Source organism: Fukomys damarensis, unplaced genomic scaffold (assembly GCF_012274545.1).
Source record: "Fukomys damarensis isolate Sample0158 unplaced genomic scaffold, DMR_v1.0_HiC HiC_scaffold_5, whole genome shotgun sequence".
NCBI classification, from domain to species: Eukaryota; Metazoa; Chordata; class Mammalia; order Rodentia; family Bathyergidae; genus Fukomys; species Fukomys damarensis.
In genome coordinates this window covers 51,454,130-51,480,142 of record NW_022900917.1, presented here as the reverse complement: position 1 = coordinate 51,480,142, position 26,013 = coordinate 51,454,130, and the positions used below count along the sequence as shown (strand labels likewise).

Genomic DNA, 26,013 nt, shown 5'->3' with positions numbered 1-26,013 from the left:
CAGCATGGTACTGGCAAAGAAATAGGCCTGAGGATCAATGGAACAGACTGGAAGACACAAAAACAAATGCAGATGTACTCAGCTACCTCATCTTCGACAAAGGAGCTCACCATCCTCAGTGGAGGAAAGATAGCCTCTTTAATAAATGGTGTTGGAAAAACTGGATATCAACCTGCCACAGATTAAAATTAGACCCTTATCTTTCGCCATGCACTAAATTAAAATCCAAATGGATTAAAGATCTAAATATTAAAACAGAAACATTAAACTTGCTGGAAAGTAAGTTAGGCAGAACTCTGGAAGACATTGGTATAGGAAAAGACTTTATGAACAAATCCTCAGTAGCAGGGGAACTAGCAGAAAGAATCAACAACTGGGATCTCATCTTACTAAAAAGCTTCTGTACTGCATGGATTTCAATACTTGTCTTGTATTCTTGAAAGTCTGCATTGGCCGGTTGACAAGGTGATATATAACATTCATTTTGAAGTGCATCAGTAGGCCAAAAGTATGTTGCTGGAAGAATCCTGGCTTATGCAGCTTGAAGTATGCTAGGTTGAGTAGTTAGTGTCTCTGTCTGGCTGCTGCTCTGGCTTTAGAAAGTGGCTTGCACTTACTGTGTCACAGTAACACAGAGATGCCTGAGGATTTGTCTGTGTGGCCTCTCGCTCACAGCGGTTGTTGCAATCTAGTACCCTCCTCCGCAGGCAGGACATCCAGGCCCCTTGGGTAAGAGCGGTGCCACCTGAAGGTACAGACCATCAGAGTTCTGATGCTGACAGCAGGAATGTAAGGGCACTCTGGTAAAAGTCACAGGAGTACAGGAGATAGAGCAGGGGTGGCACCTTTAGAGGAGCTCATGCTAAAGCCCTTTTGGTGATGCAGGGGACCTGCTGTACTTGCCCAATGATTTGGGGTCCTTTTCTGAACGACACCCCCACATATGTCCTGGAATTGAAACAATTACTCTTTCTTCAACCCTTTGGGGAACAAAGATCACTTGATCCCCTCTAAGAGGAGCTCCATGTGCTCTGGGGACCATAGTGCTATATTTGTTAGCCTTAGTTAGGGGTCACCACAGAGTAAATGTCATGATTGAGCGGGTTCTCTGTAGAATCTCAAGTGGCAGGGCAGATATGGCCTTCAGAGGAGCGCAGTATTCCTCACTGCCTGCTAATGTCTCTTTCCCATCATTGCCCAAAGGCCAGGATCCAAACTGCAGACTGAAACCTTCCCCCTTCCTCTTCAACAGCTGATGAAACTCAGCAACAACCACTGATGCAAATGGAGATGAAGTATTTAGCGATAGAAAGTGGGGTGAAATTCAGGTCATTCTCATTTCACCTGAATCTACACTGTGATAACTAAAGGCAACTTGGAAACAAATGTGGACAGAGATTTGTAGTCAATCAGTATGATCCAAATGGCATACAAACTCAAAATTTTATTGGTGCTGCTCGACCAAACTCTCCCTGTTCTCAAGCTACACACTGTCTTTCTCCTCACAGGAAAGCCTCCTCAGGTTTCTGGGGCTGGAGCACCAGTGAGGACTCCGCCCTCTCCCCTGCAGGGTGGATAGTGCCCAACTCTGTGACAGGGCAGGAACAAGGACCAGAGTGGAAGATGGGGTGTAGTATCAGGAGGTTTAGTTGATTGTGGAAGAAAGATGAACTACTAAGGCTGCAAAGGATTATCGGAAGAATTAAAGTAGTAATTTAAAATAGCAGTCTCAGGAGAGCATTTTTATAGTTCTATATAACAGAGTCAATGGCCATTGCAAGCCATTTTCTTAAAACCTTAAAAGGTGGTTTGTGCACATTTAGCTTATAAAGTGTTACATCTTTCTCTGATGAGGAGCTAGATTTGGGACTGATTGAGACTGTGAATAATGATTTCTTCATTGACTAATAAGCACAGTCACAGAGATTATTGGAAAGATATGAGTCTCTGGAATCCAATAGACAAGGCCTGTATCCAGGTTATTTAAAACATTTATGACTCTGGGTGCTGAAGCAACTTTCTTTTTCCTTGCGAGTCTCACTTTCAAAACTCACTTCAAGGGTTTCTTCAGAGCATTAAAAACAAAAGCATATGTAAAAAGCTCAACGATATATGTTTTCCGGGTAAAAAATTTGTTGGTAATGAACAGCTTTACATATTTATTGTTACTATTAAATAGATTTTATATGTGCAATGGCTTGGGTCATGTTTAGAAAACAATCCACTCTCAACTGCATGTGGGTTATTGAGATGTGTTCCCAACAATGATATTCTAAAGGGACTTCATTCTATTTCCCATTAATCAAGTCTTCATAGTAGAGAAAAGTGGACTCTATTCATTCCTAATATATTTAATTGCTCCCCATAAATAGCTGGGGTAAAGTTTTACATTTATTTTAATGGAATGAAATTGTGTATTTAAAATTGAAGAGTGAGAAGGGAGTGGGGAAGAGGGTGCAGGCACAAAATACATCCTGAAGGTGCTGATTCTGACTTAATGTGCAGAGGACCAATAACTTCACCCATTGCTGAGGAGCCTGCAACCCATGGTGGATAAGTTCAGTGCCTACGGGCCCAAGTAAAAGGTGAATGAATTTGAGGACCAATAGTTTCCTGTATAAGTATAACAAAAAGCTGTTACTGTCTGCAGTCCTTAGAAAGGGAGTCTCTTGGCAAGGAGGTAAAATTGCTAATCAGGGAATTGATTCTGAGACCAGAACCACAAAGTGGCTTAGGAAGGTTACAGGAGATCTTTCAGATGTGCTCTGGATTGATCTGCTGGGATGCCTTTCCAGCCATCTGACTAAAACCAATATTATTCCAACATGTCCAACCTTTCCCAGCCCCAATTTCAGTAGAAAAGGAAAAAAAAAAAACTTTCTCACCTAATTTAATTATATACTAACACTCCTTCTTAGTCATACTGCTTTACATATTCCACGACATGGGTATCATGTTTATATTATCTTCTTCTGCAATCCACTTTTCCTTTGCTACAGCATGTGCTTACTTTATATCCTACATCAGTGCATCTGCAAATGGAATGTTAATTACACTGCCTTTTCTTTTCAGCTTTTGGAATTCATGTTTTCATATTGTCCAGATAGAGTGCAATACATGATGAACCGAAACACATAATTGAGAGTCTCTTCTGGACTTTGCCTTTCCTTCTTTTCTTAAAATCTCATCCTCTATCAGAGGGGCACTGTATTTGTGGGTCTCTGTCCCCATATTGCAATCATTATACACAGCATTCCATCTTTGGTGACAAGAAGTCCCAAAACTCAGACGAATTCAAAAGATATCATCTTGTACACATCTTTAAATTATGATGGATTTTTATACACAGCATCACATCTTTGGTGACAAGAAGTCCCAAAACTCAGACGAATTCAAAAGATATCATCTTGTACACATCTTTAAATTATGTGATGGATTCATGCAACTGTGCATACACTAAAATGTGGCTATGGTTATAGAATTCTAAAATATATTTCTCATATAGATCTTTAAGTATTTTGCTTATTGTTATAGTAAATAGATTTTATATGTGCAATGGCTTGAGTCATGTTTAGAAAACAATCCACTATCAACTGCATGTGAGTAATTGAGATGTGTTCCCTACAATGATATTCTAAAGGAACTTCATTCTATTTCCCATTAATCAAGTCTTCATAGTAGAGAAAAGTGGACTCTATTCATTCCTAATATATTTAATTGCTCCCCATAAATAGCTGGGGTAAAGTTTTAAGTAAAAATAAATAAACACCACTGCCATCAAACATATACAGAATGCCTTAATTTTTAATCTGTAACATAATTTCTGAGAGTCAAAGATAGAAAAATGCCAATGTTCAAAAATGTTTCATCTTCTATTATTGTTGCAAGATTCAAATAAGTAATAGAAAGCAAAGTGAACCGAGCAATTATTAGAATAAAAACTTCCTCTGTACATTTTCAGAAGTTAAGAGATTGCATGGTAAAGGTGATTTCCCCTAAAAAATGTTTAAACAGCATCAACATGATTTCTAATTTCTTTTGAGAAGACCTTCAGAAGTAGGTATTTTTTAGATTCCTTTGTCTCTGCAGGAACAAGGGTTGGCATCTTGAGACTGTAATGTATTACTGTGGAAAACTTCAGTCTGTTACATAAATCATCTTAACACTCAGCAAGAATTGTCCAGCAGTGCCATTGATGTGCTCAAACCAATGATCCTGCAAACAATTTTTTTGTCTTTCTTCACATTTTAGACAATAGCAATAAATCATCTTCATTTAAAAATACAATGTACTAATTTTTCTGGCAATAGTTATCAAAATAAAAATTTTGGTAGTAAGCATAACATTTATTTTAACAGCATTTATGAATTTTTGTAACCCATGTTAAATAAAACACAGTGAGTGCCCATTCAGCATAGAAGCATTAGTTGTGTAAATTCCTGCAATGTGTGATTTGAGATACAAAGAGCTAGAAGACATGGTGTGTATAAAGGAGAGAGTATAGAGAAATAGGAACTGGGGCTTCCAGTAAAAGCAGTATGCTTTAAATTTCATTCAAAACAATCTTAGAATGTAAATGAAAGAGGGATTCCTTGAGGCTAGCATGGCCAAGGTATCGCTATAAGCAATCTTAGAGTGAAAACACAACTGCCAATGAAGTACTAACTACTCTGAGACAGTACTGACTGGGGAGGGCTACAGTAGCCGCCAATGGGCCAATCTAGAAAGATGTGCTAAGGTTGCTTTTCACTAAAGGGGCATGATTGGTCCCACTAATCAAGGGTACTTGGCTCAACATAGGCCCCTACTACGACTGGAGTACAGGGCTAAAGCTCATTTATAAGAAAACTAGTGTGCAAAGCTTGAATGAGACCAGAAAATAGGGATGACTTGAGCCTGCCCCAGAGAACGCCTGATCTTGGCTCTTTCTGAGAGAGCTTGAACCCTGAGGCCAGGGCTCACAGGTTGAAGATCTCAGGATACAGTGGGTACCCTTAGAAGTTAAGCACTTGACTCAGAGCAGTGGAGATAGGGCAGAGTTGCTTCATGCTCCTCTATTGTGGCTGGTGCTGGATTCCCCTCCCAGGGTTACTAGAAAAGCCCTTACCATACAGGGATCCTCCTGCCATGATTCACTAAGGATACTGGAATGGGTAAGAGATTTATTTCCCCTCAGTATTGCTGGGAGGTCTACATGAGCTTCTAGAAAACAAGTAAGGGATTCCCTTTACCAACCACCCACAACCCAGATGAAAGGGGAGGAGCGACTTCTGAAGCTTTCTGGGCACATGTGATTGGTCATTCCATATATAACCTTCAAGAGGTACTATTAAAGAATTTAATTTTATTGTTCAGCATATAACTTTATATAAAATGTAATCCACACTTTTGAATAATAATCTAGATTTTTTTCAGTACTCACATTGAGTTGATACATTGTGAGATCTAGTTTTGCACTTTTGAGCTTTTATTTTAGAAATATCCCATATTAACCATTTTTTAAAATAATAAAGTATACATGAATAAAATCTTAATTCAACCACTTAGGAAAAAAAATAAAACAAAACATTATTGAAATGTATACCTTTCCAGATTCTTTTCAGGGTGTGCTTGTTATTTCGTTTTAAGCTTTTGTATTTTTAATAACAAAAATAAGATCATAGAGGTCTGATTTTCGAGCTTGACATGCTATATGCAAATCTTAGCTTATCTTTTAGTAGATGTCCTTACTTAACTTCATTAAAGCTAAGTTTCCGAACATGTGAAATAAGGATGATAATAATATTCAGCTCATTAAAAGTTTATCAGGACTAATAAGGTAAATGTGATAATGTCTAATAAGGTAAATGAGATAATGCCTGTACTGTGGGTATACAGTACACACACTGGCTCATAAGAAGCAATCAATAAATGCTACCTGCATTGTCATTGTTAAGCTATTATTTTATCTGATCAGATAAAGTGGATCATGAATAATAGTCTATGTCAATAAATATTATCAATACCTTTGTTTAAATGGCTCCATAGTATATCAGTTTACTCATACTCTAGAATTTAGTCCATCAATTTTCTTATTTGAATATTCAGGCTCTTCCCAATTTTTCTGTTATGGTTCACTGTAAAACCCATTTGTTTATTTAGAATGACATTCTAGAGGTCTATATTTATGCAAAAATAAATCATAGAATGCTCAAGAGGTGACGAGAAATCCACACGTTTTTCTTTCTTTTTTTTAGGGGCGGGTACCAGGAATCGAACTTGGGACCTTGCACTTGCAAGCAGGCCCAGTGTCACTGAGCTAAACCCCCAGCCCAACATAAGTTTTGCTAAACAGCCCAACTGGCCTTCAACTGGAGACCAGATAAAGAAGACTTTTTTTTTGCTTGTTTGTTTTTTAATAAAATGGAGTACTATTCAGCCATGAGAATGAGAAGCTAGAGATATTTATAGCTAAATGGATGCACACTGAGGCCATACTCTTAAGTGAAATTAATCAGACACACATGTGCAAATGCTGAATAGTTTCCTTGGTGTGAAAAACTAAAGTGTGAATAAGGATCAAAATGTATAATTGATATTGTGTAATAGGAAGAAAAGGTCTAAAGGAGTAGGGGAAGTGGAAAGGGTAGGGGAAAGGGGAAAAGGGAAAAGTAAAAATACTTTGTGAAAAGAAAAAACTTGGAAATACTGTCTTTATAAACATGAAAAGGTGGAGGGGATGAAGGGAGGGCAGGAGAGTGGGGAAAAATAAAAACCAAGATTAGTTATGTAAAGGCACAAAATCCCAATGATGAATGTAACTGTATTGTATACCTAAAGTGTACTAATAAACTTAATTTTAAAAAAGAAACTATATTAAAGCTCAAAGGCTGTCTTAATTAAAATTAATATATTAAAACCTAATGAATTTTATTCAATTATTAAATGTTTATAACATATGCAAGGATGGTGTGTGTTTCCCCTCCATTCAATGAGTTCTATAAATACAAGAAAATCCTTTAACTTCTTTGGGTCTCAGTTTCCTCATCTGCAAAGTGCATGGCAAGAGTGGTAATAAGCACAGAAAAGGCCAATAAAGAGGAGGGAGGAATCACTACCCTAAATAAGTGAATCAAGGGTCAGTAAATAAGACCCTATAATTGCACAACTTCTACATATGAACAGGAATAAATGTGCTGATTTTATAGCTAAAATTTTAAAAAATATGTATGATTTCATTTGGTTCAACCCAATGTTTCTCAGAATATTCCAACATGTATAACACACTGCAGTTATCTTAAAGTGGAAAGGAATTAGAAAGCATGCCAACATTTTAGTCTTAAAAATTCTAAAATAAAACTAACCCTCATTAAGCAAAAGTAGAGTCTGACTTTCCAAGCTAGAATCTTCACTATGAAAATTTACTATCTGATTTGTTTTCCAAGTCGCTCAATCTGTCTCACCCCTTGAGGAATTGTAAGAATTAAGTGAGTTACTGTATGCAAAAACTTTGCTTAGCTTATTCCCAGAAATAGGTAGCTAACAACTGACAGTTATTATCATTATCATTATTGTTATTGTTATCAATCTAATTCAATCATAACTTTGGAGTTAGTGATGTGCTAACCTACACTTCCACCAAAACAGAAGATTCCTACTGAAACTTAGCCATCATTTTGAACTGAAGTCCAAGCACATATAGCTAATTAATGGAAGAAGAACACCATCTTGCAATTGTCTCCCCAAGATGCACTAATTTGAACAGCTATTCACACAAAAAGCTACCTCCCCAAGAGCTACAAAGTCAGGCAAGAGACCACAGTGTTTGGATTTAGAGATTATCGGCTCAGTACCCAAAGCACAGAAGAGTCCAGGATTTCCTGAGAGCAACATCTCTATACAGCAGCTAGACCTGCTCTATTCTGCAATTCTATTGTCTCTCTCTACCTACACTTCCTCTAAGGCCACTCTGCCTTGTGACTTTAGAAAATAACTCCCAGAAGGCTTAGCTGTACTTGAAGAATGGTCTTTTGAAATGCTAGGGAGATTCCAGAAGTTTTCACTGTTGGTCTTCAAAGCATGACCACCAGAGTTCCTCCGACTTTCAAACCAAGTTATTCCATTGGAACGATCTCATGGTGCATCTCATAAATCACTTGTTTGGCTCTGCTAAAACAGGATCAATTACCACAACTGATGAGCAGGAAAAGAGGTGTAAAAAAGATTTTACAAGACAGCCACTACTTAATTTTAAATCATTAGGATTACAGTTAAATATTTCCACATCCAAAATCTGAAATAATATAGACGAGAAAAAAGACAGCAGAAAGAAAAAAATATAAATATAGATAAAAATTAAATTGAAACCCTCTTTGGGTTTCAGAGAAGTCTAGCTAGGTCTCCTTCCAAAATGATGAAATGAAATTGCAAAGAGAAACTTGACATTTTTAACAGGCATTTGGTGTGCAGGTGAGGCTATGAAGAAGGGAGTTTCAGAAGGAACAGGCTGAGGTGGAAAAACCTCAGCTTTACTAAGTCTCTCTGTTCTTATACTAAAAATGGGCAGAACCGCTCCTTCTTGACATACCGACATATTAAAAATTTTAGTGTTTGTTTAGAATAGTCTTTAAGTGCCTTGGAAACAAAGTTGGCACAGCCAAGCAGCATCACTAAGCATAGTACTACTACTAGTCTGAACTTGAAATATCACACTTATGTTTTGGGTATTCTTTAGTGACAGGTTTACTGCAAGTGCCAGAAAAACAACAACAACAACAACAAAAACCCCAAACTATATAACATTTTACTTGCAAATTTAAAGATTATTTAGTTTTTCACAGTTGTTCTGTGCTCAAGAAAAAAATTCTCAAAATATAATTGTGAGCAAGCCAGAGAGCTGTTTTCAAATTGTATCAAGTGCCACTGTGTAGCCATGAGGCTGTGTACTAGAACCACAGCCTCTTCCTTTTGCCCACAGGTCTTGGCGTTTGTTGACATTTTCCCACTGAACCAGCTGGAGCCTGATGTTACCAGAATTTCTTTTTACCACAAATGCTATTTCATTCAGATCTTTTCATAATTTTTATCACTGAAATACATTCCCCTAATGCTTGAAAAAGCATACAATTAGATAATTATAATAAAATTTTCAAGCATAATAAGCAACAAACATTCATTTTTCTGATATTAAAAATGAATCTTCTATTCACAAATCCCACAGCTTGGAAGTCTGTATGATACACAACATTTAACCTGTCAGCAGGCTCATTAGTGTCAATGAGTAGAAACTGGCAATCAGTAGATGGTGAGCTCTGCACGTGTTTACGTTTTAAAACGTTCCTAAAATAGTTCTGCTGGTGAGGATATAAAACACGTCTACTGGACAAGTGAATTTCAGTTTAAATTTTATGCTCTATTCACATTTTTTGAAGAATTCATAGTTCTCATGTAGATGGTCCGTTTGCATTAACAGAGTCAAGACTGAACTAAAATAACAATAATAATAATGATAACAATAATGATAAAGGCTGGAAGGGGAAGCAATCAATGTTCAACCACACCAATATATAATGACCAAGAAAATATGCAGAAAGACTCATGTGTGTCTAATGACCAGTAGCCCAAATATATGCATTTGTATGTGCCTGTATTTGGTATCCATACAGCTATTGAGACATTTTTATAAACTGCAAGAAATATGTGAGCTATTTCAAGATATAATGCTGAAAAACAGACTTCCATGTAAGAAGCCAATTTAGGAAGAAAACAACATAAACAATAGTAACTTGTGTGCTCAAGTGAAGCATCTTTTTAATTTTGAGTAATGAAGATGTCAAGCCAAATGCTAGAGTAGTTTAATGTAATTAGGTGGCCTATTTTTCCAGGCATCCTTTCATTTCCCATTGAAAACCCAGCTCGTATGCAAGGCAACAAGAGCAATTTTGTCTGTAATGAATACCTCTGGGAATGCACAGAGTAATCATTTGAATGTTACACTGAAGACTGGTTTGAGTAACTAGTCTGTGCTTGTTAAGATGCCAGACTTTGTTGGACTAACTAGATTACTCAAAGCATGGCAACTTTATCATTTTATTGGCTAATGGTCAAAAAGTCAAGTTGACTTTATTTCTGAGATTTCTCCAAAAGGAATCAATCTGAAAGTAATTGGTCTAATTTATAGTTCAAATTTTTGTCACAATCATGGAAATTTTATGGTCCATAGTAAAGAAATTTTTTTTTTCTAAAAATACTCTTAGAAATACTACAGTTTCTGGGCTTTTTGTGGTATACCTCATTTACACTGTGACCTGGGTAATTTTCTCATCAGGAAAACATGTAACTACAAAGTGGAGAGTTAGTGATATGTTTGCAAATTTTAAAACATTTCTAATAGTAGATTTGAGAGAATACTGTACAAGAGAACTTGGCGAGCTCTAGTGGTTCTGCTGCTATTGTATCGTTAATTATAAACAAAACGTGATATTCTTGCAGCCTAATTGCTTCTTGTGTTCTAGTTTATTAGCACATTAACTCTTTGAGTCTTGTCCTTGAAATGATTCTCTCAGGAGGAGAAGCACTGGGGTCTGAAGTCAATGCGTTGAAAGGCACGGAAACTGTAGACAAGGGGTGGTACTGCAATCAACCAGAAAGGGCAAGATTCACCCACTGTCTGTGATGCAGGGCCACACATCAATGCAAATAAAAGGAATACAGGGAATTAAGACAATAAAAAAGGAAGCAAAATAGTTTAATTCATTTACTCATCTTTCAACAAATAAAGCTGTATAACCCTGATAAGTCGCACACTATTACAGGCATAGATCCGAGAGAAACAATATCAAGATCCACCTTTATGAGTCTGCGATCGAGTCGGCAAGATGAGGGAATCTTTGTGGACTCTAGTGCACCACCTGCCACCTAAGGACAAGCAGGCATCTTTACACTCAGTTGTGTAGACAGTGGCAAGGCCCTGAGGTATATACCATTCAGCAACGGTGAGTGAAGTGGAAAGGTGGGAATCAGAAGATGAAACTGTGAGGCTCAGCACTAAGGCAGTGATTGTATAGATGGAAAAAAAGGGGACAAATTCAAAGTTTTGTACAAAAGTAGAATTGCTATCTGAGATTATCTAATGTCTGAGTGATGAGGGAGAATCCCCATGTCTCCAGCTTGAATGACTGGGCAGGTGGTGTCAACACTTTCGACTGAAGCAATTTACACAAAACGAAGGCGGGGTGTGAGGAAGTGGGCTGGAGGCAAAGAACTGCAGTTTACTGAACTGATGTGTTGAATCTGAGCTGCTGTTAGGGGCAGGAGCTTCGTGAATTGGAAATCAAATCTGAAATTCATTTGAGAGAACTGTCCCAGATAGATGTAGATGTAGATACAGAGATAGACAGAGTGTATAAAGTATATAAACTTTTATAATCAAAATGTAGGAAATATACGTCAAGCGCTAGTTGTAAGAGTCCAGAGAAACAGAAACATTATCATATTTTATTATGTTAGTTCCCTGTTACTATTACAAAATACCTGAGATTACTAACTTAGAAAAAGTTTATTTTGGTTCCCAGTGTTATGGTGAGGACCAGAGGAGAATCAAGGCCTAATTGTCCTCCTCTGTGAGCACAAATGAGAAAGGCTGCACTCAAGGGTGACGGCATATTGAGTATAAGGGAAAAGTTAAGACAGCTGAGGTTCAGTTGTTTACCAAAGTATGTACTAATGGTACTGGAAACCAGATGAATCTGGTGTATCTTGATTGTTTGTGCTCGCGTTTGGCCGAATAAAAGCAAGGTTAGCCAAAGGATCTGGACTCCTCTGCCTGCTAGGGGTATGAGACCCCTGGCTGCCCCGCCTGTTGAGCTGACTTCCTATTATTCTTTACTCACTGGAGTCAGGGCGGAACAAAGTAGCTGTTCTGGGCCCTGAGCAAGGCCCGCCAGGAGAGCTGGCTGCAGTTGGTGCTGTGGGGCCTGGGACTCGGGACACCTACTGTTTTAGAGGTTCTAAGTTCTGATTATACAGACTCACTGTCTTTAGGTTCTGGTAGGCCTGTCCAATGACAATAGTGGGGAGCATATGGCAAAGCAAACTGCTCACCTCATAGGCAAGGATCAAAGAATAGGAAGGGGCTAGGGTCTCCCAATTCCCTTTAAGGGCACATGCCCTGTGATCTAAGGACCTGAATTAGGCTCCATTCACTAGAAGTTCCACGCCTCTTAAATAGCGCCACCCTGTGGAGAAAGATGTTAATACATGGATTTTTGTAAGGGGCATTCATCCAAACCATAGCATTTATCATTTTTTTTTTTAACCTTGAGATTTGAGAGACTGGGTAAGAGTCAGGATTCCAGTGGAGGTTGGAGATGGTGAAACTGATTACAAGCTAAGAGTTACCTAAAATATGGTCTCAGGTTAGAAATCTTAACGGCATTTACTTTGCTGTTCAGAATTAACGAGAAAAACTCTTTCAAACTGATAGCTGTTCACAGAAAGCAAGAGGAAGGAAGGGAAGAAAGTGTGAAGGTAAGAGGGAATTCAGCAAGCAAGCAGGGGAGGGGGTGGAGAAAAAAACAAAACAGAAGGAAATGGTTCAGCACAGTGAAGGCCAAGTTCAGGAAGGAAGTGATTCATTTCAAAATCCGGTTCAATCAAGTAACCTCAGCTTCTCCATCACCTGCCACAAGAAATCTCTTCTCATTCCCTCATGAAGGGATTGCTTCTTGTATGTAGAAGAGCAGTCCTTCCCTACCCTCTCAGGCAGTGCCGCCCTGACGTGGGCAGCCAAAGAACAGTTTCTGCGCCCAGAAAACTCGTGCAAAATACTGCATGTGTGAGCGGAAAGCAAAGAATGTATGGGCAGAGGAGGAAGAGGGTATTCTGGAATCTGCATCAGAAAATAAAAGAGGAAAAGCAATGGTGTATATACACAGGTAAAAATTAAATAATTTTGGTGCCACAGAAACTCCCAGTGAAGAAAACTAAACTCCTCGTCTGGTTCTTTGATGAATTTAACCCAGATAGACATTGATACCCCAGGTAGAGTCACATATATGGAATGATAGAAGGCAGTACGATAATTCTAGGAGTTAGAGAAAAGGGCCTAAATTGTTTAAGGTGAGAGGGCTTCCCAAAGCATAGGTATCTGAGTGGACTGCGAAGGTTTTGGTGGGAATCCAGCTCAGGCAGGAAGCTAAGTTCCCTTCAGTCTTATCGTGCTCTTTGGGTGTAAATATTTTTAAAAAACAAATTTTGCTCAAGAGATTATGAAATATATGTGGCTAGTGAAAGGATTATTTCAGTGAAGCAAATTAACATACGTACATCATCTCACACGGTTACCATTTTTTGTGTGTATGTGTGGCAAGAGCAGTTAAAATCTACTCCATTAGTAAATGCATGTGTAACATTAGTCCTCTGTTGTAGCTCGGCTCTCTAAACTTGTTTATTTAGTGTATCTGCATGTTGTACTTTTTCAGTCTCCGCATTGTTATCTTAAGCACAAGCAGTTAAGAAGGAAAAGGGAGAGCGTGTTGGGGTGTGGACCAGAGTGTCCCCTTTCTTCTCCTCTGGCTTGTCTTAGCCTACCTACAGCATCCCATGAGCTACACGGGAAAGATCCTCCATGTTCACGAGATATAAAGCAACATGATCTCTTTAGACAGGGTTGGGAAATGCACCACAAAATCTTGTGTTGTGTGGTTCAACTGCTATCCAGAGTAAGAAAAAAGTGAAATGGTGTTTAATTTAAAGCACCGAGTGAGTGACCCAGCACAGTTATAGCTGTCACAGGAGAAAATAGTCAGTATTCCAAGAAGGGCACTGCGGTGCAGTGTAAATGTTATGGGTTCTTATTACATTGTTGTCAGTCTTATTATAGGATGATATATTCCATTTTAAAGCGATCAATTACAAAGCTATATGCAAAAAAAAAATTTAAGGATTTGTGTACTCTAGCTTAAAAGGTAGAATGCATGCAGTAAATAGGGCCAAAAAGCCCTCTGGGACTGTCTAAAAGAATATCATTAATTTTTACAGTGTGTTTTCATTTCTGGAGCAGTTCCAGCATTGGCTTTCTATAAAAATCATTTCAAGTTTAGAATTCTGCTGTACGCTCGCAGCAACATCGCAGGAACAGTAGTGTACCATATGTTGCTACTTAGCAACTTGGTCTATAAGTCCCAAAGCATGTACTGACTTAAAAATTGAACAGGAATTATAATTGTTGGATGCTGCTATGAGGCAAGTTATCTTGGATTGCTAAACTATGCAGATGTTTGATGTTATATAGGAAAAAGACACAAAACTATTTTTCCTTCTGTGGTACGACGAAAATCTTATTTATGGCCGCCTAGAGGAGTAAATTGATTAAAATTCTCTAAAAGAATACCAGGTAATGAATTCTTGAACACACTATATTACAATAAACAAAAGCAATGTTAGGTGTAACATTTAGCGAGGGCCATTCAACTTATGTAATTTGTGAAGATCACTCTCCTCCAAGGTATGTGTGTCATCTTGCATCACCTTAGGCCGATTTTTAAAATAGTTCATTCTAAAAAACTTTTTAAATATGTATGCTGTGTTACTTTAAAAAAAAACAAAACAAAACAGTTTGCTCTGCCTCACAAACCTGCATCATCTTTAAAAATCACCAAAGTATTTGGAGCTCTTTATTCCTTCTATGTAAATTGTCATTCGTATTTGCAACATTTTCAGTAACTCTGGATTAAAATAGCAAGAAAAATAATATTTATTGTTTGATTTCAGTAAGGGCCTAACATTATCCGTTGTACTTGAATTTAGATATCTAAGGAACCAACTTGTTACGATGCATGTGTTCTGAATTTCCAATCCTTTATCCAAAACTCCTTAAGAAGGACATAATGATTCTCTGAAAGGGAGCAGCTGCTTTATAACCATAATCATTTATTGAGTTTGTGTTTCTACTGTTTCAAACAAATTCAATTAGCCCTTATACTTCAAAACCCTAAAGGCACCAAAGAGATGGTACCGGGTTGCTTTAATCTAATAGCAATACTAAACTTGTCAGGACAGTTTTGGAATTGATGGTTAGAAGAAAATTAATAGTAACATTTTTCATTTTTTAATCAAACAGTTTATTCAGAACTACCTATGGATCTTGGAGGCTACTTAGCTGAATGAATTTAGTGAAGTATGAATTCCAAATGTGAAGCCTGGCCTTCCAAAGGCGTTCTTAGACAGATCAACTCTGTTAAATGGAAAGAAATTCAGTCAGGATCTTTGAACTTTGTGGTGACCTTTTCCACAGAACAGTGTAGTGTAGTGTCCAGGACGTCTGCCAGAGAAGGCTGGAGTCCTAATGACTTCTAAATAAATGCCAAGTTCATGGAGATGCAGGCCTGCCTGTTTTGAGTTAAGCACCAGACATTTTGTTCTTGGAGTGCACCCTAACATATACATTAGATTTAATTCCCTGACAGCCACCACTAAGAAAAATAGTTTACTACTCCCCTTTTTGGCTTCCTCCAACTCCAGCTATCAGTCAAATCTATCTGGATAAATTAAATAGGCACCGAAAACTACTGTTAGAGCCTACACGGTAGTAACCGATAAGTGAGGTTCCAAGGTACTGGAATTTTACTGATTTAGAAAAAAAAAAAAAAAAAAAAAAAAAGATTCGTGTGCAGAAAATGCTCCTGTGAACTCTTCTTCACTCTCATTTATTCACTTACTTATTTTTGCTTACAATTTTCTTAATATTTTATGTTTTACTGGCACCCTAGGGCAGTTATAATTTTGCTTTAAATGCCCTCTCTAGATTAAAGGGTCTGGTCTTAAGTATCTAAAAATAGCTAGCCAAGCATTTACTTTTATAAATGTAACTGTTTACATTCTCATTGGACTTTTGTTGTCACTTCTCACAATTAAATATGTTGTCGACCATTCCCAGGGAAATGGATACAAAGGTGCCCTTGAAAGGCTTTAATCGTATCTGCTTTGGGGCCTGAAAGCTACTCGGTCCCCTCCCACCCCCCAGCCCAAGATCCTAAAAGCAGCCTTCCAGTGCCCATGTGCCATGTGATCTTGGCGAGGAACAAAACATTTAGTTGCAAACGGCCCTAACAGTTGAGAATTAAAGCTATTTATGACATGTGTAGCTTATAATGATTAACTTGTCTACAGTCAGAAGCACAAATAACCTGCACCTGTAAAGACTTTATTTCCTAAAGGTAAAACAACTGTTTAGGAAAGATCATGCTGGCAAAACAGCTGCTTGCCGTTCTGGAGAGGAAACAAGGTAGTGTCTTTCAACAAATGCCAACTCCGGTATTTTATCAGCTCCATCTCATTAACTGGAAACAAGGCTTAAATGCTTTGTTTATAAATTATGATTATTCCTGATTGCCGCAGTTACTGATAGTGCTACTCATTTGCAATGCAACTCTTTGAATTTGTTTAATTACAATTTGAAACAAGGCAGAGAAGATTAATTAACCCACCTGGCTGGCTGGCACATAGTCCTGGCTCGGCTCTGTCATGCTCATATACATGTTCTCACCGTCAAACTGCGAATGAAATAATAGTAAACATTCAGCAATCTTGACTGTGTGTATTTTTCTCTCTTTTTTTTTCTTTCTTTCTTTTCTTTTTTCACCAACAAACTGGAAAACAGTAGCCATAAAATACACTGTGGCTGAGAAGATGAAAAAATCTGTCATAGCAAGTGAGCCACATCTTTCCTTTGATGTTTCTGTTGTCATTCTTCCTGACCCGGGATGTCAGTGATTTGGAGTAATTAGTGCTCTAGTAATTACAGCAAGCAAGCAAGAAATGAATGGTTTCCTTTCATCTGCAATCTGTTTTAAAACAAAATGGCTCATTTTGCACGCCATGTATACATATTGCAGTTCAGTTGTAATGAAGTATTAAATGAATGGCACCATTTCTGCAAGAAAAGAAAAATGGAAAATACAAGGAGGCACAGCTCTGTGCATTCTGAGTGTAGCTCTCAGAAAAGAAATTCAGAGTTTTTATAATAGACTGAAACTCGCTTCACCATAATAGTCTTTGGATTTAGAAAAATTTAACTTTATGGTAATATTTGAAAAGAGCATGTGCCACTATAAGCATGGGTAAGAATGGATATGAGAATAACAATGAATAACAATAACAAACACACAGGCCCAGTGATTAAATTTTCCTTTTAGAAAAATTTCAAAGACATGGAATTAATGTGAGCATACAAATCCATAGAAATTCATCTGTGAATTTGCAAGTTGGGAACAAGAGGGAAGGAGGAAATTCACAGAGGCAGCCCAATTGCAGGAGGACCGTCAAATCATCCAAGCCACAACAATAACAACAACAGAATACTTTTCACAATTTCAGGTTTTGAAAGCAGTCATCACTCCATTCAGACTTAATCTTTCCCAATCTTCAGTCACATGATAAATAGGCAAAGAATTCCTCTGCAGTTATAGGAAGGATTTTTTCCAAGGTAATAAGAAAATGGATGAATACAACCAACTTCAAAGAGCTGAGTCTGAGCATATGTTCTGCGATAGACTTTTCATACATGGGAACCTGACAATGTAAAAAATTAGTATTTTCCCCCCTGTACTGAGGTATGTACTTAGGGTCTCACTAAGCTACATCGTCAGACATTTTTATTTTTTATTTTGAAATAGGTTCTCCTTAAATTGCCCGAGCGGGACTCAAATTTGCAACCCACCTGCCTCAGCCTCCTAAAGTAGTAGGACTACTGGTGTGTACCACAGTGCCTGACTAAAAAATAGTTTTCAAAACAGAACAGTAATCCATAAAGGTACAAATGCACAGTAATATGGATATATTTTCTGGATCTCCAAAACAACATAAAAATACAGTTAGATCAAACTGGAAAAACAATGTGTTATAAAACCAAAAAAAAAAAAAAAAAAAGAGTAGCATCTTGAACTATGTGTTATAGACATCACATTCCATCACACGTGAGCGGCTAGGCTTACGTATATACACTTGGGATGCACCATGGCCTGTAAACCGTAGTCAGCAACAATGGGTGCCTTAAATAAACATAGCTGTAAAAGTAAAGCACTTCCGAAAATCACTGAGACTTTAGATTAAACCGAAATAGCAAAAGATTTCCTCACATGTCATTCTATAAATATGAAAACAAGTTGTGTGACCAAGAGGAGTGCACTTAGTGAATGATGTGGTTTTGATGCAAATCCAAAATATCATATCTAGGAAAGAAGAGCTGGGTATTTTTGGTGCCTTGCTGAGGGGCTCAGGGGCCCTGAGTCCCAGTGACTGACCCAGGAGTGCTAGTCCATTGGTCAGCTGTGCTTCAACCCGAAGACAGTCCAGCTCCAATCTGTCCGAGTGTTACTTTGGAGAGCTCCTAACCCGACGATGAGCACCGTCATTTATTTCTCCATCTTCACTCACTTTTGGAGTACGCTAGTTTGTTTGCAAATGTTTTTAGCATTAAGATGCCAAGGAACCATTTAAAATATGGACAAATTCTTTTGACTATAACAAACTAAACTGAACAGAAGTAGTGAAGCACATCAACTACTCCAGTGCCTGTGAATATTCTGTGAATGTGTTACTTTCTATTTCATCTTCTTTAGCTCATTTTCTAAATCTGGTGTCGCTCTCGAGCCAACTGAGGCTTTGAAGTTTTGGTTTTAGTTTATCCAAAGTATACGCTAATTGAATACATTCATGTTATGCTTTGGCTAAGGGCTTTTCCCCGAGTACCACTACTTGAGAAATACTGAGCTGAGGCTGAAATAGCATTTTACAATAAAATGTATGTGGCTGTAAACATCGTATTTTTTAATTACATTCCTGATACCTCCACATGCATTACCTGATATTTATTAGCAAGAGTTAGGAATTATTACCTGCATTTTACAAATGAAGTTAAAAAAGCACAGAGAAGGTAAGAGTTACAGAGCTTGTGAGCCTGTCTCAGATTCAAACTCAGGCACACTGGTTTTCTAGTCCATGCGCTTAGCCACCAGAGCGTATGAATATATTCTGAGTCGTAATAACATCAGATGTGAAGACTGTTAATAAATGATCTCAGCAAAGTGATAGAAGTATATGTAGAACATCCCTAATCTAAATATCCACAACCTGAAATACTTCAAAATCCAAAACTTTTTGAGCACCAACATGATGCCACAAGTGGAAAATTCCATATCTGACTTCATGTGATGGGTTTTAATTCAATACACAGGTACAAAAAGTGCTGCATAAATTTTCCTTCAAGATAGCCTGGCAAAATGTCACTGGATGCTTAAAAGACCGAGGCAGTTAAAATAGTTAATTTTATATATCAACTTGTTTGGGCCATGTGTTTCCCAGGTATTTGGTTAAATGTCATTCTCTATGATACCAAGAGAGTGTTTTGGATAGGATTAACATTTAAACTGGTAGACTGAGTAAAACAGATGTCTCTTCTGAAGTAGGAGGGACTCATCCAAACTGCCAAAGGCCTGGATTCTCTTGCCTGGCTGTTGAGCTGGGACATCAGTGTTTTCCTGACTTTGGACTCAACTGAATCACTGGCACTTCTCAAGTCTTGGGCCTGCCAGCTTTCAGACTGGAACAACACAATTAGTGCTCCCAAGTCTTCAGCTTGCCAACTGCAGAGCTTGGGACTTTTCAGCCTCCATGGGCACAAGAGCCAATTCCTTATAAGAAACCTGTTTGTGTCTCTATGTCTCTTTTCCTAACACACACACACACACACACACACACACACACACACACACACATTTATACTCTTGATTTTGTTCTGCTAGTTAATACTAATACAGGTGACATATTGCTATCAGGTCATTCAGAACTTCTTCAAAAGCATATATCTGGAGGGCTTACCATGTGGAAACACATTTATTGCCTTTTATCACTTGCTTCCAACAGAGCATGTTGATTTTGCTGGAGTCTTGTTTTCCATTTCCAGTGTTTCTGAACCTCACATATGATCCTTGTTGTCCCCAATGCCCGCCATTCCCTTGTGGAAATGTTTCTTAGACTCCTAGCTCCGCTGAGCGAGTGCTGGGCTGTCCCACACTCATGGTGCTTCCCTGGGCAGATCTCTGTTACCAGGCAGCTTTCGTGGTTAGGGGGTTAACTGAACTGTACTGTAGGCTTCTATGGGACACAGTACACATCTTAGTTATCTTTAGTACATCTGGAGGTTAGGGTCAGCACATGATAAGTCCTCAGGAAAAGCTGCCTAATTAACAGAAAAATGAATCATACTTACTTGATTAAATAAATCACCTTCCTGGAAAGAGGAGCAACAGTAACTTTACAAGAGAAAGGCCCAGGTTTCAGAAAATGTTTTGATAGGCATTTGTTTCTTTTGTTGTTTTACTGATGCTTCAGGTCAAACCCAGGGCCTAGTGCAGCCTAGGTAGGCTCTCTACCACTGAGCTCCCACACCTCCCTCATGCCTTTCTTTAAGAGGACTGACTCAGTCTTACAATGGATGAAAAATTGATATGAGAACCAAGGCCTTTAAAGAGGAAACAAATGTACAGAAATGGCTATGGCACCATTACTGGAGTGCTACATCCAATTTTGCAAGATTTTTATTTTGTAAGACCTTATTTAATATAAAATACATAGAGTGGTCAGGAATCCTGAAGCTTGGCTCTTTGTAAGTGTATTTTCTCTGGAATTATGAGCCAGCAAACAAAAATGTGTGTGAGAATTAGCCTCCTCACTCCCATGGGGGAAGGCTTGTCACTGGAAAAACTTCTGGGCCAAGGGAGAGGGGTAGCAATATCTCCTACAGACTCCTCCTACTCAGGCTGTACTTGTCATCTTCTACTGTCATAGCTCACCTACTGCTGCCTATTCAGGAGCAGCTGCCACAGATCTCAACCGGTCTGTTGAACAATCAATGGTAGAAGGTATTCCATGTCATGGGCTTAGGGCCAGTGGTCACTGGAAGTATAATTATAGCTCACAGAGTCTTAGAATTTTGATTTTGGAAAGATTCCTAAAGTTATCTATCTGAATCTCTCAGGCCACGGTGGAAGAAATGGAAAGAAAGACTTCACTGCAGTGTCCATCTGGGAATAGAACTAAGCCTGAATCCTTGGTAGAAAAGGTTTCTAGGATGGGATACTGCTGTACACACTGTCATGCATAAAATGCAGCAGTCAGTCTGACTACAATGGCTCCTCAATTTACAATGGGGTTATGTTCCAATAAAACCATCTTCAATTGATACATACAGTTGTGAGTCAAAAATGCACCTAGGTTACCAAACACAGTCGCTCAGCACAGTGCCTTGCAGAGTGCTGATTGCTTCCCCTCACAATCACATGGCTGCCTGGGCCCTGCAGCATTATGAGAGAGGATTAGACCTCCTGTGGCTAGCCCAGGAAAAGCTCAAAATTCAAAAAGTTAGACTTATAGCTTCTATTGAATGCTTACCACTTTTTACCATTGTAAAATAGCAAAATCATTAAGTGGCATCATCATCATCAGTCAGAGACCCTCTGCGTGCATGTGTGGTACGTCTGTGTAATCACAGACCGAAAGGTACAGCACTGGCATTATTCTCTAATGAGCCATTCCTTCTCTGTGGTTCACGTTCTATGTAATTATTATTAATAATTACTGCAGTAAAATTGTTTTATTAAACATAAGTAATTCCATATCCTTACTCCTATGTTCATCAGTTATTGTTCTTAGAAATCAACTGAGTTCAGTTAGGCATTACAACTTTTCAAGATATATCTAAGCATCCTACGGCTTTTAATTTCCATGTATTCTCAATTTAAAATCTGAAGCAAAGTTTGAAAGAACAAATAGGCCGGCTTATTTAAATCTAAATGTAAATAGTATCAACCAGGATTAGCCTTTCTGACCAAGTGGTTTTATACTCTTTATTGTATTTTTATTTCAAAGCACCAGCGGATGCAATCACATAAAAAGTCATTTATAATCTTCTACTCGAGTTTTTAAAAATTGTTTTTAGAGGATATTAACCAAACCCATAATCCCAATGAGCTTTTTCAAAATAGGTACTTATTACTTCTATTTAAAAACTGAAAATGGACAGCTAGCACCATTTGAACACAGTGAAAGATGAACAAAATTGGGCAATATTAGGCTTCCATAACCACTAAAACAAGAGAAATCGAAGAATAGAATATGAAACATAAATCAGTCATTGGCACTGTACCAAAAATGGGATCTTTTTAGGGAAACCATTAGAAAAAACCCCAGAAAACTGCTGCTGAGGGAGAAAACAAAAACCTCATGTAATTCATGAAACAGTGCCACATTGTATTGCACGTCAAGGGAAAAACTATACATTTCTAGGTATTTTTTGAAGGAATATTTGATACTCTGTCTTAAAAAAAGCTAAAAGTGGAAATGTTTGTATCAGGTGGTTAATTTGACATTTCTTAGGGAATGTATTATAACAAATTATAATCAGAAAGAGTAATGTCTTAAAAATAAATTTTCTATTTTGTATTACTTAGCCCAATGTAAGATTACAGTTACCTATTTTTTGTAGTGGAAGAAATTACTTAAATTTGGACAGCAAAGTCAAAGACTTTCTCTGTTTACTTAAAGCATTTTGAAAACTAGACATAATGTGAAGGGAATAATGTGCACATGGACATAGTTATACTGCTGCTCACGTGAAAAGTAACATCTAATAAAACTAAAATGGAACTGGGCTAAGTTTTTACTTCCCATACATCTTTACCGTTCAGGGAGTGCAGGAAAGGGAGTATTTGTCTATTTAAGCTCCCAGTTTCAAGTCTGAAGATGTTGATGCAAGCTAGTCTGAAGACAGTCTGCCTTCGTGCTGAGATGGGCGGAATGAAACATTCTAACCACAGTGGGCCTGGAGAAGAGGCTCCTGCTGAAAGGAAAGGCCAACAGACAGAGCCCCAACTGTCAACAAGAAAGTGGAGTTAACTCTGCTAGAAATTTGTAAAGATGCATGATCCTATCTGGAAGCACATAGAGCTAGCTGAACAAGGAAAGATGAAATCCTCTGGGTTGAGCTCCTGTCACTTGAATTTGACTGAGATCTGCAGATCTCACTGCAGATCTGAATGGGGTGAAGAGGAAAAGGGCCTGAGCATACTGTAGCTGCTTGGAAGACTTGGCTACTGGCAGTGGAGAGAGAATATTAGACTCTCAACTTAAAATGTCAGCCATGCTTTGGAAAGGAATTTAGGTTCTTGTTTTTGTCCTAGTGGTATTTTTACTTGGGGAAGGATTGTATGTCCCATTTCTTTTGTCAACTTTCAAAACTCAAATTTTCAATAATAATGCTGGGCCTTTAACCTAAACCTACCTGTGGAAATACTGACCTACAACATGGCTCAATGGTATGAACCTAAAGAGAGAGACATAATCATTTCCCTCTACTGTTAAAGACATGGCTAAAATACAATGCTTGGCTGCTGTTGTTAAACAAATGCACTAAATTTATCAATTTGAATGGACATTGTATTCTCTTAAGCAGTCACTTAATAGGTTCCACATGTAAGGAAATGCCTTAATGGTTCAAATCAGTTTTAACATTGTCCTTTTTGGGAATCTGTAATTCCATTAGGTGCATTAAGATATTCAATTTTTGTCATAATATTAGAATACTATTACTGTTGTAAGTGCTATTTTACAGATGATAAAATTGAGATTCAAAAGAGTTTATATAAAAGATAGCTTGTCTGTGACCTAAAATCACACTTGGAAAAGAACAACTTGGTTAAGAAAAAAGTATGTCTTCAGATATCAGAAGAGAGCTGATAGGAAAACTAGAAACTACAGAAAAGCTGGAGAAACAGACACAACACCATTTCCAGGGTGGTATAGTTGTCACTATTAATTGTGTGTCAATACAGTGGTACCTCAGTTCACAAACTTAATTTGTTTCACAATTCTGCAGAAGATGGCTGCATTTGTGTTCATTTGGGCAAGATGGCTATGGCTGTCATGTTTGTCATCTGATGAGTTCAAGTATGGAAGCAAAATTTTGCCAAACACTTTTGTTAGTCAACCAAATTGCTCATGAAAAGAAGCATTTGTGAGGTATTACTATATCTGATTTATCTTTGTGTCATTAACAATACTGTTGTTCATTTCTAGAGATCTGGGTGCTGGGCCAATTATGCCATACCATCTCTTCTCCAAATGGATGGTGATGATCAAATCTTGGGACAAAGGCAAATCTTATAATGACATTAAAAGTGCTTCAATGGAAATTTGATACTAGCTAAAGAGATTGCCACCATATAGTCAACAAGGTCTTCCCACTATGAGGAGCCCTCGGCTCACACACCCAAACACACGCGCACACACATGCATGTGTGCACATAAACATACATGAAATATGAAACAGTAAGGCAACAAAATATGGCCAAATTATTCTAATTTTCCCAAAGCTGACCCATGGAGCACTGATGAGGAGACAATCAGAAGCCAAACAGAAGAAGTATATAAAGTAATAATCAAATAAAAATAAAGTAACATATCAGTAAGCTTCATAGTGAGCTCAAAGATGATATAACTATACAATGGATTTAATAAAATGATCGTTGAGCTTATAGAAAATACTAATAAAAAGCTAATTGAGGTAAACAAAATGCTAAAACACATGACCAGTTTAACAATGAATTACAGCCAATACAATTACAGCCCAAACAAATCCAAAAGATAAAATTCTTTTCAAAGTATATTAGTAACTCCTTTCATGGAGGTTTTTGTTTGCTAACAATTTATTTCACAAACAGAAGTGTTTGGCAAAGTTTTGTTTTTGTTTGCAAACTCTACACCAGGTGACAAACATGACCATAATCATCTTTCCCACAAAAAAATAAATGTGGCCATCTATTCCAAAATTGTAGAACAAACTAAGTTTGTTAACCAAGGTATCACTGTATGGATAGCAGAAGTGACCAATATTGTGACAAAGTGTTAGAACTAGAAGATAGAGCTGATGCTGGTAACCATATAATCAGAGATACCTGAAAAAGAAGAGAACAGAGAAAATAGATCTAACAGCTCCTAGATGCCAAAATAAGATTAAACTAAGATTAATTGAAATTACTGGAAAGTCAGAAGACAGCATGGATTAAAAAGTCTGTTTACAGAAATAATAGCAGAAACTGTCCAAGTATAGGGAAAAAAAGTTAACAAACAGATGAATAAGACATACAGAAACTCAAATAGCTACAATCACAAAAGAACTTTTCTGAGACACATCATCATAGTAAAAAACTCAGACATCCAGCAAAAGGACAGAATCTTAAAAGTTGTTAGAGAAAACCAATAAATCACTTACAAAGGTAAATCCATTAAGAATTACAGCAGACTTCTTTTCAACAAAAACTTTAAAGGCCAGGAGAACATGGAAGAAAATGTTTCATATCCTAAAAGATAACAACTTTCTGACCAAAACTAACATATCTTACAACATTATCTTTCAAAATTTGTGAAAAAAAACAGGTCTTTTCGTGACAAACAGCACCTTAAGAAAGTCATGACCTCCAAACCAGCACTCTAAAATCTTCTCAGGATATTATAGAAAGAGACAATGAAGACAACAATGCCAGTAAGTCAAATAGAGTGGCAGAATGAGAAGTTAGGCAGAAAAAACAGATAGCCAACAGGAAAATAATGCAATGACAGGAAAAAGTCAAGATCTTTCAATAATAACTTTCAATTTCTAATGTTCTCAACTCCCCCATCAAAGGACACAGACTGTAAAATCAAATAAAAAAACAAAAAGTAATGGTATGCCATATACAATAAACACATTTAATAAAAAAAATTGTAGACTAAAAAAAAAAATCAAAGGATGGAAGATGATATGCCATGCAATGAGAAATGAAAACAAGCAACAGTAGGGATCTATTTTTAGAACGTGAACTTCCAGACAAAACTCATTAGAAGAGGCAAAGAAGGGCCAGGGATTTAGCTCAGTGATTCCATTGCCTGCCTCACAAGGACCCAAGTTCAATCCTCAGTACCAAAAAAAAAAAAAAAAAA

The 26,013-nt window shown here is 37.6% G+C and overlaps 1 protein-coding gene across 1 annotated transcript in view; it reads right to left on the bottom strand.

The window, feature by feature from the left end:
- The window catches only part of Tox (thymocyte selection associated high mobility group box), a 308,403-nt gene that overhangs the window by 130,440 nt on the left and 151,950 nt on the right, over nucleotides 1–26,013 (bottom strand). The window contains exon 2 of the mRNA XM_010640588.3: nucleotides 16,467–16,532. Within this exon, the coding sequence (XP_010638890.1) occupies nucleotides 16,467–16,532 (66 nt within the window). The remainder of the gene's footprint in view (nucleotides 1–16,466; nucleotides 16,533–26,013) is intronic.